The 20,629-nt window shown below is 40.2% G+C and overlaps 1 protein-coding gene across 3 annotated transcripts in view; it reads right to left on the minus strand.

Moving 5' to 3' along the window:
- kcnn1a (potassium intermediate/small conductance calcium-activated channel, subfamily N, member 1a) overlaps positions 1 to 20,629 on the minus strand; it is a 64,451-nt gene that overhangs the window by 22,963 nt on the left and 20,859 nt on the right. For 2 of the 3 annotated variants that reach the window (XM_005920663.3, XM_005920664.3), the window contains exons 2-4: positions 7,292 to 7,765; positions 3,467 to 3,562; positions 109 to 527 (exon numbers count right to left, since the gene is read on the minus strand). In XM_005920663.3, coding sequence (XP_005920725.1) covers positions 109 to 527; positions 3,467 to 3,562; positions 7,292 to 7,765 — 989 coding nt within the window. Of the gene's footprint in view, positions 1 to 108; positions 528 to 3,466; positions 3,563 to 7,291; positions 7,766 to 13,279; positions 13,684 to 20,629 lie in introns of those variants that run through there. The other variant, XM_042219969.1, reaches the window with a different exon arrangement.

Below are 20,629 nucleotides of genomic sequence, written 5' to 3' on the forward strand. Positions count from 1 at the left end.
TAAGTGAAGGAAGAGAAGACGTCTAATAATCCACAAAGTGCAATTGTGCATCAGCCATTTTGGTTTGTGCCCAGCAACAACATCCATTATTCACAGCCCTGTATTTACCTCTCACAGACACGCACAGTCCATGCAGCAATGATCCAGGAGGATATACTGAACACCAGCAGAACAGTTCCTGGACAGATGGTCATGAGGGTCTTCATGACAAAGCGTGTGTTGAAGTTAATCTTGTTGAGGGCGCCAATGCTGCGGGACGAAGCGTCCGTGAACAGCTTGCTGTGGAGTAACATGACTCTGCCAATCAGGTAGAGTCTCAGGAACATGGGGATGGAGAGGATGATGTCCACATCCGCGTCGGCCACCGACGGCGTGTAGGTAAAAGCCAGCCGCGCTGTCCATGTGAAGACATACTGGCCCGGGATGGGGTGAATGGCACACACCAGTAGTTCCAGCACGATGAAGAAGATTCGCTCATACGTCATGGCTATCCTCCAATCATCCGCACCATTGTCGACCATAAACAGCTGAAGGAAAAGACAGACTGAGGTCAGTTTGGATAAACTTAGAATTTCCTTCCACACTCAACCTCTTTTCCTTCTACACATCTTTAATACATTTTCAACCACATGGACCTTTGAATGAGGCCTCATAGTATTGGTGTGTTTGTAGATGATCCATAAGACATGGATGCTGCTCATGATGGCCAATACTTCATCTACAAATATCAGCCATAGCATTAAAAACACCTGCCAAAACTTGTGTAGATCAAAAATACTGGGATGATGGGAGATGGTGATGGTGAGTTCCTCTGGGCTTGTCTGTGAGAAATCCAACATTTCTCAAGCAGAAGATCATCATTGTTATTCTTCTTTCTTTCTTTTTTTTTATTTTATTTGGCTGATCTTTGTAAATCAAGCTAGCAGACAAGAGTAGCATAGGTGTCTTATGTTTTGATTTATAAACAACACACCTCTAAGACTCAAATAAGCTAAGGGCAAATACATAATAAATATACGGAGCATGAGATGTATGGCAGTAGTTCTAGTTATCCCAGGAAAACTTTACAGAAACTCAAATACAATAAAACAGAAAACAACTGTATAGATTCATCAAGACTACTGTTTGCAAATAAATTATACAGTGTTTCTGGACAACAACTTAAGAGTCATTTAAGAGTGATTTTTTTCCACCCCACTGGAAAACCTAAATTGTGCAATAAACCTTTAAGCATAATTTTTACAAAAATTGTGAGAAAGTTTAATAAACACAACATTTTCAAGAAAAAAAAACCAATTGAAATCGGTCAATTGTTTTGTGGTTTGAGGTTTAAAGGGTTAACGGCTTTAATTTAAGATAGGTTTTTCTCTACAGTGGCAACAAAACATGCAGCCTAATACTGCTGCAGAGGTTCCTGTGAATATGCTGCACATGTAGGTTACTCTTCTTTGCTTCTGGCCAGGTCCTTCCTGTTTTGGGTCATTTTCTTTCTTTAGAAAGACAAAGTAGTCCATCTCCCATTGTTACCTGTTGCCCTTTTTTCTCCACCATCCTCTTAGCAATATAAAATACTAATTGTCGCACTCAGGATAGCATTAACGATGCATCAGAGTTTACAGTGACATAGTTTTCCTACACTGCCTTTGTACAGACAGCGGGGTTTGTAGGAAATGTCAATATTTCGTGATGTCAGTTTTGTTTGTGTAAACTATTTAGTAACAATTTATAATCACAATCATTAATAGAGCAAAAACTAATCATTTTATTTATGGAATTTTATTGATTTGAATCAAAACAGACAACTGCAAACACTTAATACTGACTATTCCACCTATAAACATCTATAAAAATGTCATTTTATCAAATGTTTACAATACTTACTTAACTGGCTGTAGTTTAAATCTTAAATTGGAGATTGCTGTGGTCCTGTTTCTCTCCTGTTTAGTTTTGTTTCCACTTGTCTACATTTTCTGTGAATGATTTTGGAGTGAGACCTCTCACGATTTCTACATGCGTATCACAGGACCAACACTACGAGACATCCTGTATGAATCTGAGCCATCAGAGGCTCTGACAACAGCAATATTTCACACCCTGAGACTGAGGCTCAGTGAAAGGTAATAATAAATGAAAAACTTTATCACAAAATCACAATGACTCTTTGCAGTCACTAACTAATATAAGATATTTCATAAACAGTATGAAATAAGTATTGTCTCTTGTCAGTTATGATACACCACATGTACAGTACTCATTACTTTACATTTTGCTACAAACATAGGTGCAGCGATTTATTAAAATGTGTGCAAATGTACATGGAAATACAGCACACAGTTTGTACACTTCCAACAAGCTTTAAAGTCAATATTTGGTATCAACACCTTTATTCTTCATCACAGCCTAAACTCTCTCAGGCAGCTTTCTTTTAATTTCTTGAAGTAGTCTCCAGGAATAGTTCTCTAGGCTTCTTGAAAGACATTCAAAGCCCATCTTTGGAGGTTTCTGCCTTTTGTTCCGTTCCCTGTGAAAATGATCCCACACTGCTTCAATAATGTTAAGGCCCGGGCTCAGGGGAGGCCAATCCATGACTGATAGTGTTAAACTGTGTGCTTTTCTATTCAGGTTTATTTTTTACAGCACTGGCAGTGTTGATGTCACTGTCATGCTGAAAAATTAGCTGTTGTCAATCAAATGCTTCCAGATGGACTGGTCACTCAAAGTCTGACTGTACATTGTACAAACCATGACAGAGCCTCCACCTTGTTTTACAGTTAGCTGTAGACACTCACATTATACCTCTCTCCTGATTTCCCACATACATAATGATGGAAATTTAATCAGTTCAGATTTGGCTTTTTTCCTTTTTTCTTAAGGTCATAGTTTTCAGGTACTTTTAATGTATGCACAACATGTTGAAAGTTAACATCTCACTGGGAATCACTTAGTTGGTGCCAAAATACACTGTCAAACTGTATCTTTGGGACAGGCTTACAAAAGAAATAAAAAAAACTTATCTGAAAAAGGTCAGCTACAAAGACTGGTCTGGCTGGTTTGTGATCAATTTTCAATGTCCAAAGAAAAATGCTGAAAAAACTAGCTTGGAGAACTATTGCTCAAGACCACAAAAAATTACAAGAAAGTCCAGCTCCTTAGAAGCTGGACTTTACCCCCCCAAACACGGGTTGGGGGGGTAAAGTGGTTCAATCAAGCACTTTTTACAGTTCAACATTTTTTTAAGCTTCAAAAGTTTATCTTTGGGTGGGTGCTTTAAGGTTACACTGAGCTGTCTGCTTCAATTTCAGTTAAAGAGAAAAAAAGACTAAGTGATTTGTATTTAGCGTAGTTTTGCCAGTAGAAATTGAATTTAAAAATTTTAAAATCAGGTTTTATAATATTTAACTTCTGCCACACTGATCTCAAAAGGTAAATGAATAAACAAAGGTTACTTTTTCTGCAGTGCACTCACCTGGATTTCCCGGGCATGGTACATTATTATAAGACCAAGCAATATAACAGTGGAAAGGCTGATAAGGCATTTCAGTGCAAATGAGTATGAAGATTCCTAGGGTGAGAAACAAAAAGGACATGAGAGACAAAATTAGAAATAGCCACCAAAATTAAAACCATTCTCTTAATATGTGCAAACATCATAGAGTATCATATATAGGAGTACAACATTACAGTCAAAGAGTGTTCACCATTACACAACTCATATTTTCTAGGTTTAATAATAAGATATATACATGTCATTTTAACCTCTATGGTATAGCTATATGTATACAGATAACACTACACAACTGCATCTATACATAGCACCCTCAAACACACACTAACACATATACACACACACACGCTACTTATTAGCTGAAGCCCAACAAGAGCCCACATAATGGGGTTTCACGAACAGCGCAGTCAGGATGTTGCTAAACAATACAGCTGCAGGTGGAGGTGTAGCCTGATATTATCTATGGACACCATTTCCCACCATCTAAACTACCAATTAATCAAAGCCCAGCACTAACAGGGGGACTTTCCACTTAATGGTAGGTGCAGAAAAGGCAAGGATGGTATTAGCAGGGGGGCCAGCACAATGAGCACTGCTGATGATAAATAGGCCGGCTGGATGCTCACGCAGGAAAGCTCTTTGTATGTGTGTACGCGTTTGTACACGGGGGCCGTAGATCTAGAAAATGAGAACCTGTGCTACTCAAATCCTCCCCCAACCCTCTATGTTGGTAAAATGCCAACTGATAAATCAATTTAACAACCATGGTGTAAAAATGCTGCTCTGCAGCAGGCTAATGATCATAGTGTTGTTATTACAATAACAACACTGACGACAAACGATTAAAAAAACCAAGTGGAAATATCATTCATAATTGCCAGTGAGATGACAGTCCTTGCTTCTCAATATATGTTGTCCTTTGGTGGTCCATATTACAGAATTATTTTTAGCCATCAACTAGATTGCTTTGCCCCTCAGGTTGGCGACATGTTCTCAAGACATTCTAATGTCTGAAATTGTTTTGAAAGTCCCTGATGAAATAATACAGAGTAAACCAATTAATCCACGTGCCAGAGGTTCAAGGATTTTTAAGTCCCAGTGCTCACTGCCTCTTTACATGTTCCCTCCTTCAGGGCTCAGAAAACCTTTGCTGAGCCGCGAGCGTCTGCTCCATGACGGGACGTGAGATGGAAAAATGGACCAGCCACAGCACATGCTACCTGTCTGATGTGGGAAGGCTGCGGTGCTGCTCAGAGACATTAGGTCATTTCCATTTCAGCTGAGGTCAGTATGATGAATGGACTGAACAAAACTCAGTAACAGTCACAGACAAATCTATTGACTTTCTTAAAACCCCATAAATCATCCTATAGATTACCCCACCAACTTACTATATTTTAGAGACACAAACCCTTCCTCACACACATATGAAAGAAAGAGCACAATTAAAATGCACACACAGACACAAACAGGCAAAAACAAAATCGATCCCTTTTTTAAAGGAAAAAAATTGATGCTTTTTAAATAATTTCAGTATGTCATTCACAAAATATTGAAAAACTTCTAATTGCCCATAATGATTACCATGACAGTTAGCACACTCCAATCCTGCACACATAAAGTAAAAATACCCATTAAGACAAGCACATCATATGAATAATTAATGATTCATTATGCATTTTCAGCTTTAAAATTTTCACAAATGCATGCTGCATTCCTCTCTTTCTGCTGACAGTGAAAAAAAGTCTTGTTCAGAAAGTGGTTTATTTACTATAAGCTCATTTATGACTGACTGTAAAAGATCAACAAAGAAAAAGCAGTAGCCCCTTAAACCAGAATTACTTCTAAGGCCAGTAAGGGACAAGTCCACTGTTTGTAAAAAGAAGTCAAATTGACCTAAAAAAAAAAGTACAAGAAAAATATTTTTTGAACTAGAACTTTGTTGAGCACTTTCTTAAGAGTTTAAATCAACATTTTGTACACGAGGATTTAAAAAAAGGACAATAAAGCAGGATGTGCGATCATATGAGCATGCAGCATCCTCAGATTATGTGACCAGATAATACCAACATTCTGCAAACTGCAAAAGTGCTCGTTTTGTTTTAGTAATGTAGGCAACATATATGCCAAAGCTGCAATTCTTATAGAACTGACAGGGGGCCTTCCAATGTCCTTGTCTCACAGAGAGTATGAGTCGGGTTTGGAAGTACTTTGCATTTGAGGAGAATGACCGAGAGGTGATAGGCTAAGTGATTTACAAAAGCAACATGCAAACGAGCCTTTTCCACTTTAGCGAAGCTCTTAAAAGACTCACATCCACATTTTTTCAAAGAATTCAAGTCAGTTAAGTATTAGATCATATTAACAACCTCCAAAAGGTCGTTCTCTTTATGTTATCCTGGAGATCAGCTGTGACACACGTTTGCAGTTGCTAATGTTATGTGAATGTTCAAGCTAATGTAATGTAACAAACGTTATACCTCATAGTAAACTTTAGCAGGCCACTCAGCAATCATCCTAACATCTCAGTCTGTGCCTGTCAGCAACATAATGTTAAGATTTTCTGCTCTGTACTTTTGTTGCTTTTATTTACAGAAATGTCACTGTTGTAATGTTCAAGTGTTTTTTTTTTTGTGTGTTTTTTTAAATAAAGAAGTTTAAATAAGTGGGATGGCTCTGTAGTGGTGTACAGATTTGCTTGGCATACTAAAGGTCAGTAGCTCACTTCCAGTCGGAGAAACCTGGGGGCTTTTTGTCCCCTTGGGGTTGTGTCAGGAAGAGCGCTTTGTGTTTAGGTGCATGGTAGTATGAAACTAGTATTATGGCATCCATTCATCAGGTTCTCAGTCAGATTAATTCCTCGCTTGTGACAGCTCAAAACTCAAGGCTTGAGAACAGTCAACAGACCATGCACTTACATTTTCAAACACTAGGTCTTCTATCCTACTTTGTTTTTACTGACTCCAGAGAAGAAAGAAAACAGCTCTGTGACCTATCATATCGCTGCAGTGTCAGCTCCACAGTAAACAGTCTAATAAATAATGTGGTGGGACTTGTGCCGCACTAAGTGAAGGATATTCTTCCCCCATATATGACACACTGTTTGACACTGATGGACAATGACAGGCTAAGGGGTGGTAGCTTGGTCACCACAGTGACCCTGAAAACCCACTGCCTCGCCAGTGTCCTCGCTCAAGAGTCCCTCATGTCTCTAGAGTGTGCTGCGTCATTGCCACTCCTACAAACTGATGCAGTTTGAAAAACCTGGAACTTCATTCCCACCTTTTATTCTCACTTGCCGACCTCTTCGTTTCTATGTGTCTTTATCTCTCTTTGTATGAATCTTTATGGCTCTTGTTGTCCGCTTTGCTCCACTATCCCAGTTTCCTTCTGCCAATAATGGCAATAGCAATGGAAACAGTCCTTTGGGTACGTGCCAATATAATGCCAATAACTAAAACTTTTAAGTAGTGACAAAAATAGACCTACCAGCAAAAAAAACCCAAAAAGACAAAACAAGTTCCAAAAAGACAATATCTTTTAATAGAATAAATAGTCTATTAGTCATTGTGCAGATCACATGACACTTCTTTTTACTTCTATTGGAGCAATACTCCCAGTTGCTTTGTTGCATACTGTACGTCAGTGTCTGTGCTAATAATCACTCTTCATGAAACTGACAGCTGCCAACCCCACACAACTCAAACATAACAATAGAAGTGACAACACACAGGGCTCCCACTCATGCATCACACACACACACAGACGCACGCACGCACAACCTACCTTAGTGTAAACCCCCCATGACAGTTCCGTCTCTGTCACCATGACAACAATCCCAAACATCCCAAAGATTAGAGCGTAATCGCTTAACCGTTTCCGCTTCTCAAACAACGCCCTCCGGTGGCCGAGCTTGTAGCCAATGTCCCTGTTCTTCTTCTGGGGTGCCCGCCCACTGCCCCGCCCACTGCCCTCCCTGACCAAGCTCTCGTTGGATGCCTTGCTGGGGTCTTCGCCGCCGTTGCCCTTGGACACCACCACCTCCAGGCCAGAGCTGTGCAGCGTCTGCAAGGGTTGCGTCTCCGAGTCGAGCTCCGCGAGGTTGCGGCGCGACGAGGACGCCAGGCTGCCCACTAGTGGTCTCACCACTCCGCCATTGTACTTGCAGGTGTTCATGGCTATCTGAGGGAGTCGGCCACAGCTCTCAGAGAGGGAGGGCTTGGATCCAGCATGGCTCAGCTTCTTCTGCTCAGTATTGGCCTGTGAACAGGAAGCAAAGGAATTAGCACAATACTACCACAACTTTATAAAAAAAATAATAATAATAATTAAAGGTGTAAAAACTGACAGCAGGTTGAAGAGACGCACAGGTTTAGACTTTAAATAGAGCATTGATGTGGGAGTTACATCACTGCAGCTCTGGAGAGGGCACGGAGACGAGAGGATCTTGCAAAACAATATTGGTTATAAAAGGAGACAAATTTAGTGCTTAGCGGGACATGTGTCCAAGTGTACAGCATGAATCAAAATAGCAATAGTTCTGGTTTCAAAGCCCCACATATGGAGGGTTTTTCCTTGAGTAACAAACTGATAGCTTCTAACCAAGTTACAGCTCTTCATTAAGAACAGCCTGTTTTTGTGAGTAGTAAAAGCAGGATTTTTCCTGTTAAACATTTGGTGCCCTCTTTTTGTGGAGGTTTTCCTACAAAAAGAGCTCCCCTTCAAGAAATGCCATCCAAACTGCGTGGCTCAAAAATAAATTAATAATGGATGAAGGGGGTTTTGATGTATAAATAAAACCATATAACAAATATTGGACCCTACAAAGTGCAGAAAATTGAATCTTTGCGCAGCACAAATTTAGATATAAATGATTAATGCACAGCATGGCCCTTTTTCCTGTCAGACAAACATTTTTCCCCTGCAGAGATGAGCAGCTAGCTGCCCAAAAGAGGAGAAGAAGAAGAAGAAAAAAATAACACGGATCTCCTTAATTCAGGTGTCCCAGCTTCTCACTAATTTAACAAAACAGTATAAAGTGTTTATTGCGTTTCATGTCTGTTGAAGGCACAGCAAGCTTACAGGAAAGCTGAAGAACAAAGGATGACACAAGCATCCTTGTGAAAATATTAAGTTTTCACCACTGAAAACAGTATATTCTTCATTATAAGGGGGATGGGGACTCATTTTTTTCTCTTTCGTTTTAAAATCACCTTCTAACCCGATGCTATGAGATGTGCCTCCTATGAGATGTGCCTCCTCTTTTACTGAGTCCTATATCACTTCTGCTGTTCTTGGTAGATAGGAATGAGTTTCTGCCCCGGCAACGCAGACAGAAAATGTTCAATCCATGCAGAGACTATAGAGCAGTCACCCCAGAAGCATCTATCTGCCGGTCTATCCCTTGCCCTTCAGAGACTTGGGCCGATTATCATAATGGGTTATGAAAACTTCACATGGAACAGTGCTTTTTCCGAAACAAGTCAGGGGTGTGCGATAGCACTGCTGGCCCTTTTTTATCAGCCCTGACAAAGCATGCCTAATGCCTTTAAATGTGCTGGTGGGAATACAGAAGGGCAGCCCTAATGGAAATTTACTAACTCTGGGCCTGTGATGCTATCATCTTGCACATATTGTGGCTCCATGAGAACAGGACTAAAGGTTAAGGATAAGTGCAGCCCATAGTGTTTCTAATCCCCTTTCCTGTATTAAATTGCTTTTTAATCTGTGCCATTAGGACCTCTGTACACTTGTGAAGACTGAAGTGAGTGAACTTTACGTTTGAATGACAGGAAAGACTGCAGAATTAGATGCTGATATGGCAGTCCTACCAAAGATGATGGAAGAGGATATAATTAGAACAGGAGGAGCTGAATTTTCCTAATCTAACTTTTCCCGCAGAAGCTTCTTGGATAAAAGGGTCTTGTGAATGAATTTAAATTAATTCTAACAGTTTGCATCTTATTGACATCGAGGATTAGAATCCCCAAATATGGATTTATTTCAGTGTCAAGTAAAGTTTGAAAAGATTTCACACAAATTATGCCTTCCTCTGGCTTCCTCTGCTTCAGGAAACCCTTGAAGCAGTCAACATAACCCAATACAAAGGGCATCTCAAAACAGTAATTTTTTTAAATATAAATTTCAAATGATTACTCATTATAGTCCATCAGAAATCCAGTATCTCAAATTATTATTAGTACACACACAGAACATCCCAAGCCAGACAGCCAGTGGATTCAATGCTATGCTATGTTGCACTTTATCTGGAAATCAAGGTCCTGGAGTTTAGTGGAAGATTAAAGTAAATATCCAGGGTATTTTAAAACCCAGTGTAAAGTTTCTGCAGTCTGATGATGTTGAAGGCCATGTTGTCTGCTGGCAGTTGGTCCACTGTGTTTTATCCAGGCCAAAGTCAACACAGCCGCTCAACCAGGAGGTTTTAGAGCATGCCATGCTTCCATCCAAAGACAAGTTTCATGGAGAAGCAGAAAGGGACTTTTTCCACAATACTCTAAATTCTTGAGATGCAAATGTCAAAAATATCACCGGTCGTGAATCAAAGATATGTACAGACTGCGTCAGAAGAGAAACAGCAGAGCTGAATCATCCCGCAAAATACAGCTGGATCGATCTCAACCATAAGCAGTCTGTATTTAGAAAGCCATTTTATTAAATTCTAATAAATATTTCAAAAGTCATTACCAATGCACCAATAAAGTCCTTTTACTAGCATTAAGATCCGCAGCAAAAAAGCCTGTCTTTCCTTTAAATGCTTGGGATTGTCATAGTAACTGGTGAGCAACTGCAAAATATCCTTATTCCTTTGGTTTTAAATGTTATAAACATGATGTCACTCATTCTCAAGAGATAATTTCCAACTTTTGTGTGGGAGGTAAATAACACTGAAGTTTCACTTCTTGCTGATCCCGTGTTATTTTTAGTCTCAGTCAAACTTCCTGAGATGCTTGATATGAAAATATGGATGGCAAACTATAAAAGCTGACAAAAAAATTATATCACAGAGACTTACTGAAGACCACTACTTCAAGCATCGCTTGTGTATTTCTGTGAGAATGTACAGTAAAAAGGTCGTCCAACACAGAGGTATTCTGACTCAAGCGTTTCACATGTATAAGATGGCTTTTTTCCTGACAGTCATCCTCGTGTTTTGAGTGAGTCTGTAAATCAGTGTGTGTTAGTATGCTTACTTCAATAGACTAAACCAGGGGTAGGCAACCTTTCTGATGGCGAGTGCCATTTAAAATTTCCTCAGAAGTCAGTGTGCCGTATGATTGCATTAGCAATAAATTTAATAACGCTCTATATGAACAGTTACACAATATATAGAACCACTTTATAGAATTATATTTGTTTGCAGATGTTGGCAGCTATCAGCGAATAGTTATCAGCTGTTTTGAAACAAAAAAAGACTTTTTATCCATAACAGGAACTCCATAACAGCAAATGAACTGTACAACAGAAAATGCAAATGCTATTTGTGGTCCCCTCACAACAATGATAAGAAAAATAAACTAAGCCAATATGACATGTCTGTTAATACAGAGACACACATGTATGATCTCTGGTCTCCCACTCAGAGACACAGGTCTCCGAGTGTCCAGCATTCAGACGGCTACCTGAGGACACTCATGTGAGAGAAAATCTGCTCACACAGATATGTAGAGCCAAATACTGTCAATAAGGCCTCTGCAATGTTCTGAAGACAGTTAAACTTGTCAGGTAGTGATGTCCAGCAGGTGAAAATGCAAGCTCCATGAACACGCACAGCTGTGGATTCCAGCTGCTTCGATGTTGCATTAACTGGCATTAACTCAGCCAGTTAATGCGAGACAAATCCAGCTGCTCATTAAAGATTTCTGGTTTGATCAGAAAATAAAACATTGGTCCATACACCTGAAAGTCCCAATTTGCGAAGTGCACCGCTGGCGGGGCCATTTATTTTTTGATGCACCCTCTCAGATTAATTCACTGCGTGTCGTGCCCAGGGCTGGACTGGGACAAAAAAACAGCCCGGGATTTTGACTAGAGACCAGCCACCAGGTATTAAAGCCATAAAGCCTTTGAATGAAAACAAACGCTGTGTGACAGTGATGTACAGTCTTGTTGGTATATGTATGATTTCTATACATTTTACATCAGATAAAAACTTTGGTTGTAAGATTCAGATAATTATTTAATAACAGCCAGACATTTTAAATGAGAATAAGAAAGTATTTCTTTGTGCCCCCCTTTCCCTGTTAATGCCCTACCTGGCCCCCCTGGCAAAACTTTGCTAGACCCGCCCCTGCACAGTTACCAGCTGTCAGCTACTTAGAAAAGGATCCTGGTGTTATTTGTCTCTCAGAAACAGTTCATAACTTCCCTTCAACTCATTCATGTCACCTAAAAGGTAAACCTGTTTCTCCATCACAGCTCTGATGATTCAGTAAGGACATCTCCTGGTTTCATCTTCATGTTTCCCTCTCACCAGATATACCAAACCGATATCATGACCAGCAGCTTTACAGCTGTGGCTCCAGCAAACATCAGCTGATACTAGAAATTAATATTAAATAAATTCTAACAACAGCTGATCAAGCTTAAACGTGCTGCTGTTGTTTAGCGCGACATGCCCCGTTCTGGCGCAAAGTGGGCGATAAACAAACAAGAGAGAAAAGCCGATCAGCTGATTATTGATCAGTTTCATGATTAAAGTAGCAACAGGAGCGAGAGGGGAGAGAATGAGAGGAGAAGAAGAGGCAGCTGTGCGGCTAACGACAGAATAAATCCACCTTTGTGTCTTTTTCCATCCTAGACAACACCAAAAGGGTAATAATTTCTGTGAATGCGGGACATTCCGTCTTTTTAAGATGGTTGGCAACTCTACTAACTAACCTTATGAATAAAATAAAGTTCACTATCAGTAACATCATAGCACCCACCCAGCTGTATAGAAACTCTGTCATGCTAGCTAGTACGCAGTAGAGTTATTGTAACTGACTGTAAAAAGTCAGCACAACGAAAATAAACTCCACCTAAACTTGGTTTATATCTGACCCAGATAGACTGCAGGTATAACTTCTTACCTGAAGTTCAGTTCACCTGACACTCGGACCAGCGGCCGCCTCTCTCTCCTGCCTTCCCTCTCCCTTATCCACCTGCTGGCCTCCACCACTTGTTAATGTTACTGAATCTGTGGAAGCTCCGCCACAGCCACCACCAAACAACTGAGTTATTTTACGCCAGCATCTGGCCAATCCACCACCTTTCATTGTTTATACCGTTACAAAAAAAAATAAAAAATCATCGGGCCACTGAGCAAATGCCCGGTATGCCCGATGGCCAGTCCAGCTATGGTCGTGCCATCAGTTGGCACGCGTGCCTAGGGTTGCCGAGCCTTGGACTAAACTAATAAACCAGCCTGATAGAGTGCCGCCCGGCCAGTGTAGTCCTCTCTCCTTTCTCCTGGTGGTCTCTACTTTCCACCATAAACACGTCCCTTTCACTCAGTTTCATGGCTGAAAATTTTGAAATATTTCCAACAGATTAATTACAGTCACTACAGTCACTGTTTAGCAAGTTTTGAAAAATCTAAATTAGTCACTCTGAGCTTTTTCACAATTTCCACTGCAAATCACCCATACCGCTCCATGCAAACAATTTCATTCATTTCAGTCAAATTAAATATTTTTTTAAATAGTACGTTTAAAAAGTAAGAAATGCAGCAGCGCAGGGCAGCGCTGCGCAATCCAACCGCTCTCTCTCGCTTACCATTGTCATTCACGTGTCGGACGCTCAGTGAACGCAGCCTCTCGTTGCAGATCTTCTACGAAACTGCTGGCTTAAAACGGGTCATTAGCATTAATATGGACCCTGCTGACCGCATGTGACGGGCACACTTTCCAGTCTAAAAGCGCTGTGAACGCCCATCTACTCCCCGACTTCCTGCTTCTGTTGCCCATTGTCCAACCTGATTTGCACCAGTGTTTTGTCCCAACCTGCACACGGGTGTGACTTCTTAAGAAGCAAGTGTTCACCTCCAGTGAAAACAAATTAAATGATCAGCCCTATCATGCAGTACAAATTAATGCTGCGCTTTGGAATGCCATCCTACCACATTAGGAAATTCATAGAAAGGTTATTATAGTTCATTAAAACTAACCTTAAAACTAAGAATACAAAAAAAACTTAAGAAAAAAATAAAATAAATCGGTGTAAAGTTTCAGTTAGTTATTATGTAATATACTTAGTTTTTAAGTTTGTTGATCAGGTACAAAAGAGAAAAGAAAAAATCGAAACTTGTCTGATGATGTATTTATTTACATGTTTGAGACTTTGTATGTGTGCAAGACCGAGTCAGCTGCTTTCAAAACCTTCTGTGCTTTTATTGTTTTATCTTTACTGGTGTTCATATATCTTGTCTTCGACGTATAACCTCCATGCAATTATAATTAGAGAGGTTAAAACTTTGGCTGGAATTAATAAGAGAAAAAATAAACTAAATCTAAACATTTTCAAACACAAAACTAAACTGAAAGAAGAAGAAAAAACGCACTCAGTGAATGAACTGAAACTGAATTAAAAGCAAAAAAACAAAAAAAAACAAAAACATTATAAAAGCTCTTCTTGGCAGATACAAAATTAGGCACACCCAACTGTATATCCTGCTCATCTCATGTTCTGAACAGAACAAAATGACCATCATTTTGTAGCTGTTTCATGAGACATGAAGTCTCATTACTAGTGTTTAGTGATGTCAACAATTTAAGCCACAACATTTTTAGCCTACATCATACTTTATATAACTCACAAGTTATGGCTGAGCATCTGCTTACCTTTGATGCTGGATGTTTTGGCCTTTGCTTGTAAAAACTTGCAATGATTTAGCAGGAAAAAAATGCAAAAAAGAAAAAGAAGTTGTACAGATTCCCCCTCTCTAGTTATCTGTTCATTTGCAGTTCTCACTGCTCATTGGTCAGACTACCTGTAGGAACAATTAGCCAGCAACAAACATTTGTTTGCGATTGTCCATTGGCATACTCAGACTATAAATACACACAGTCAGGCTAAACACCTGTGTGTTGACACATTGGAGCAGAGATGATGAGCATCAGCAAGAAGAACTCCCGACAGATTCAGCTCATGAGGGCAAGAGGAGAACTGGCGCCAGAGATTTAAAGGCATTTTGCAAGCCTGGGAATTAAACTGTCACTGTAAACTGTACACCAGCACAAGATGGAAAGACAACGCCGACCGCTGAAACTAAGGAAACTGCAAAAATAAGCAACAAAGTAAATTACTATATTCGGTACACATACAGTATCAGTTCTATGACACATTACATAACCAGCCTGTTTATTGCTGTGTTGATAATGTTTTGTTTTTTTGGACTTCCACAGTGATGTCCTGGCTGATAGATTGACCAACAAGAGTTGACTGTACAAGTGGCATTTGTCGTGCCTGAAGAAAGCTTGGCTGTAAGTATGGAAAGACCCAATTCTTTCCATTGATAGAGAACCACAATAAGGAGGCAAAGCTTCAAAAGGCTCTTTAGTGGATAGAATCAGGGGAACTATGGCACTAATCTACTATCTTCACTAAAGAAACCACTGTGACCCTATGCACGGTCTCATTTCCGATGGAAAAACCACTTTGTTGCCAAATCAAGCTCCATGTCTGATGGTTTCAGACACGGTGCAGGTCCTGTGGTCACTGTAAGGGAATCACAGACAGACTGTATTCTGAACAGACAATTTTGAAGCAAGTTGCTGCAGCTAGTATCAGAGAACCTTATGGCCAGAATCATAGTTTCTTCCAAGACATCGACCTAAAGCAAACTACTACTTCGGCCTAAATCAGAGGGGATCAACTGGGTAAAAACTCCAGAGTCACTGGTTGGAGTTTGCTTGGCACTCCATGAAAGACTTCCTCCATACGGAAGCAGGAACTTGTTCATGCCATAAAAGTGTTTTGAAGATTTGTTTGTTTAAAAATCTCATTATGGTCAAGGACCAACCAGGGACAGGCTAGCTATTTTAAGTCAATGTATGATCCACTTGCTGTTGTAAACTCATTTAAGGAAAAAGTGCTCAAGTTCAAAAACAGAAGCAAGAAAAAGAATTTTGCTTTTTTTTTAAAGACATGGCCTACATGTTTTGTTCATATGGGTTAAAAAATCTTTTTCAGAGTAAACTATGAGCTGGTGTGTATCAGAGAAGGATTTTTTAGTGCTAAAAAATAAACCAGAGTGTGATAATAAAACTGAAAATATGCACAATAAAAATAGCAGACAACTTAAACATACTAAAATCTAACTCTGGATTCCTCTTTGTGTAACTCAAGAGTCCTTCACAGATTTTACACCAAGAGTCCTCACATTGCTTTCCAAAACCTCAGAGCACCCAACCAATTCCAAAATACTCTCACCCAGTTAGCCAGCTACCCGAGCCCCTTTGCTTTTCATATGTTTCCCTTCACCCAGACTAAACAGCAGAAAGGCACGCCGGACCATTGTCATCCCCTGATGACCCCACAGAGGAGCCATGGGTGGGGGCTGCCTGTCCAGCCAACCAACAGCTCAATTTTAGGCTGAACAGCACGTAGCATTCAGGCTTTTTGAAATTGAGACTTATAATGAAATTGAAAAGCCTCAGTGCAGAACAGTTTAGATGATGGCAACTCTTCGTCTTGCATTTCTCCCTCTCTGCTTCATTCTCCATCCAGCTCAAATCAAATAGAAAATCCTCACTCCTGTGTTGTAGTCTTGAAGGCTTATATACTCTAAAATGGAATAGTGTATTATTAATATTAATTGGGTGAGTGTTTGTAAGTTTGAGCATGTGGGTGCCAGTCTGTTTAATTGTGTGTGTGTGGCAGGAGGAGTGGGGGTGGTCGGGGGGTTGCATATGTGTGATAGAAGTACATGCTGAGTCTCTGCCACGCTCTGGATTAGGTTGGATATTGATGCAGACAGCGTAAAGCAACGAAAACGAGCTCGAGGAGAAATTGTTTGAGAAGATCCATGTGTTTGTGTAAAATCTGCGAGCAGACGACAGATGCTGACAAGTCCGATATGAAAGGAAGGTCACAAATGAGGGAGACGCGGGAAAAGCGACAAAGTAAGGTAGGGATCTAGAAATCGAGGAAACATAAAAGGGTGAAAACAGAAAGAGATAAATGAAAGAGAAGACAGACAGCTCCCTATGGGTGTCTCTGCCAGCCCCTGGAGTGATTGAGAGCTGCAGGCTACACTCTCCAGTTTGTCCCTGCACACTAGACGCTGTCACATTTCTCTGACAGGCCAGCAGGAAACAGGGCTCCTCCATCCATCCCTAGCCAGCATGTGGATCATTACTCAGCACTAGCAAAGACAGGGGATAACCAGTAGCTGCAGCCCCACACTCATAAAGGAAATTACTCTGTCAGAGCTATCTGTGTGCTGAGCTGATTGAAATAATTATATATTTAATGAATCATGCTGGAACATTAAATGTTTAAAGGTGAACAGCATATTCTTTAGACACATCAGGTCTGAGGAATAACACCATGATTTTAAACCTGTTATCTTGCAGTAGTGGAAAAGGTGAGACTCTTTGTGCTCAGCCTTATCACCTTATACTTCATGCCCTCATATCTCTGTAGGGGTGTCTACCTCCGGGATAAGCTACAGCTATTCTGAGTGTTTTGTGAAGACACAGCAGTTCTAGGGAGTAAGGAGAAAGCAGACGTTCAAACTTCTCACAGGATACACAGAAATGTAAAGTCGGACTGAGTTCACATGTCTGATACAATCTATAATGTCTGAACAACTTGAAGTGCGCTGAGGTGAGCTGGTCGTGTGTCTGGAGCGAGGCTAGAGCAGGTTTGTAACAAGTTAATGGGTACACCTCTTGCACTGCTTATTAAGACAATGTAGATATGTGCAAGATGTGCTGCTGATGTTAAAACAGAGCATCAGAATGGGGAAGAGAGGTGATATAAGTGACTTTGAACGTGGCATGGTTGGTGGTGCCAGATGGGCTGGTCTGAGTTTTTGAGAAACTGCTGATCTAGTGGGATTTTTTGACGTCACCACACATCTCTAGGGTTTACAAAGAATTCCCACCCATCCAAAAGGGAAAAAAAGAGAATATCCAGTGAATGGTAATGCTCTGGGTGAAAATGCTTTGTCAGAGGTCAGAGAATAGCCAGAGTGCTTGGTTGAAATGTGTGTTTGAGTTACTTTTCCCGTACTTTCAGCTCAAAGTTATGTAGTAGTCTGTCTCTAAATGCTCAACGCATCAAACCTTAAAGCAGAAGAGTTAAAGCAGCACAAGAGACTGAGTGACACTCTTATCAGCTAAGAACTGAGAAAACTGCAATTTACATGGACTCACCAAAAGTGGACAACAAAATTGGAAAAATGCTGCCTGGTCTGGCGAGTCTCAATTTCTTCTGCAGAATTTTGATGATAGTGTCAGAATTTTATGAAAATGTGAAAACATGAAATATCGATGGTTCAGGTTGGTGGTTGAGCTGTAAGGGTGTGGGAGATATTTTCTTTTGGTTGCTCAAATATTGTCGCTGACCATGTCCATGATGGTTGTCTGATGGTTGCTTCCAGAGAAATAACACACCATGTCACAAAGATTAAATCATCTCAAATCGGTTTCTTGAACATGACAATGAGTTCACTGTATTCACACTGTACTGTATGGTCTCCAGAGTCACCAGAAATCAGTATAAGAGAGCACCTTTGGGATGTGGTGGAACGAGAGATTCACATCATGAAAGTGCTGCTGAAAAATTCACAGTTAATTTGTGTAACTCTGTCATTTTAGTATGGGCCAAAAAAATTTTCTAGCACCTTGTTGAATCTATGCCAGAAACAAATAAGACAGTTCTGTAATAGCGGCGGGCTAGTAGTAATACAAATCAGTACTGGCAATGTGTACTTAATAAACTGTTCAGTGATTGCACGTACCACCTTTCAACTTATAAAGCACATTTGTGTTACACAGCAGTGACAGTGGAAGTGCAACGCCAGACAGGCTGACCAAAGTATTATCTGGCATCTCAGACAGTTGGCACATTGTATCCATGAGAGCATTGAAGGTCTTCTTTGTGTGTTTTAGAACCTGGTACCCTAGAACCATTGCTGCTTCTGTTTTTCAGACCCACTGCATGCCCTGTTGCTCTCAGTGTGATAGGTTTTTGTTCTTCACTTTGCAAAATGAATCCTGGCCAGCTGGGCTTGCCAGCATAAATAGGTCAGAAGCTGCCGTTGCCCAAATAATTATGTGCATATACAAATAATTAAAATTTTGCTTGGATTTTGTAACAACCTCATGTTCTATAACAAAATAGAAAAACAATGCTATTTAGGTTTCTGTACTTACAATATCCATCGACAGATAGTCAAAATCTAGTGATCTGAATCGTGAGACAGACTGACATTATCACTGAATAAGTAAATTTTCAATTATAAGCCAATCATAGACAAAGACATGTCTAATGGTGCACACATTAGATTTATATTGTTCGCTCACTGCTTTGTAAATGCCACATTAATTGTGTTTTCTCTGCATTTTGAGTTACCGGTCTCCTGTTCCACTCCTTATCCTTCTTCTGTTTTTATGGCAGTGTGCAAAAAACTTCTAGGTGCATTACCGCCACCAACTGGTATGGAGTGTGGCCCAGAATGTCACTTAAGGATTAGATCCTATCATACAAATTGCTGAGGTTGGAGCTGGTTCAAATACAGACGCCCATTAAATGGTTCAAACCATCTGCAGTAACAGCATGGGGTCTGATTTGTATTTCTTTGTACTGAGTTTTCTTTGTACTGAGTTTAGTTATTGTCCATGAGATTTTAAACTCAGTGGTAGAATCACTGTCTGGAAATTCACTCTCTACGCATCCTGTAATTAAGATTGATGGCCTGTTTGATAACAGAGACAATTATTGGCGTCTTGTTAAGCTCACCTTCCCTCTTGCCCTCTTTTTGCTGCATTTAGAGATGAAAGAAAAAGTAGCCAAAAACAAGACAAAGCCTTCACGGAAGGAAGGACACAGGTACACGCCTGTGGGAACGTGATATTGTTAGGACTAATAATGCACTGTGTTCAACTGAGACACAAAGCTGTTATAATTAGGACCCAACAAGGTTACTTCATGTGTGAGTGTGTGCTTTATAATCTAGGTCCTGGGGAGATTGGCGTTAGAACTAATGGGAGGAGGGGTATTTTTCCTGTGGGACACCCATTGCCTCATTAGGGACAATTTTAATTTTCAGCAAATTAAAGGAGAGGGCTGTTACAAACTCATCTGCAGAACAGACCATAATGTGTGAACTGAGATTGATAATATACAGTAAAATAAAGTGTACATTAAATCTGGCCGTGTGTGGATCCTTAAATGTTGCATGGTTGGAGAGTAAATATATTAGAACTACTGTAATCAAGTACTGCATGTAGAAACAGGAAAGCATCTTCTTTCTTTCAGCTAATCAACATTATTGCCCAGTTCACCCTCAGAGACTCCCATTATGCCTGATTGCTTGATTGATTCCAGATTTGTGCCAATAACCCATTTAGAAGGACAGAACAGGTGTTTGACGAACTCTGTGAGAGACATTTCTGGCCAGAAATCATACCTTCTCTCACACAGCACTACAGTCATCCTTTCCTTTTGTTCTATTAAATTACCTCAATAAAAACTTTGGCACGATAAAATGAAACTGAACTGAAACTGAATTCAGTACGTCAACATCAAAAACTTTCAAAAAGGGGACCTGTGCCATCCGTTTCTGCTCACAGTGAACACAAAGGGAAAGGAAATGTGAATATAACCACAAAATAAAGAGTCAATGTTTTTAGTATAGTAAGTATGATCAAATATTTGGCCATAATGAACAGAGGCGGTATTAATATTCTAGAGAGGCAAACAGCAGCATTAACTGCCTCCCAAAGGAAACACAATGCTCATTTCTCACCAGCTGCAAGGTGGGGTGGCACTTTTGGAAGGTTTTCAGCAGTCGCGGCCTGGCTTTCAGTTTACTGGTGTTTTTAGTGGGGCTTTTAGCCCCATTTTTTGCGACACGATGACATAAACCAGTCATTTATTTTTTAACTTTTGTTACAG

Source organism: Haplochromis burtoni, unplaced genomic scaffold (genome assembly GCF_018398535.1).
Source record: "Haplochromis burtoni strain Fernald_Lab_line unplaced genomic scaffold, NCSU_Asbu1 Contig_41, whole genome shotgun sequence".
Classification (NCBI taxonomy): domain Eukaryota; kingdom Metazoa; phylum Chordata; class Actinopteri; order Cichliformes; family Cichlidae; genus Haplochromis; species Haplochromis burtoni.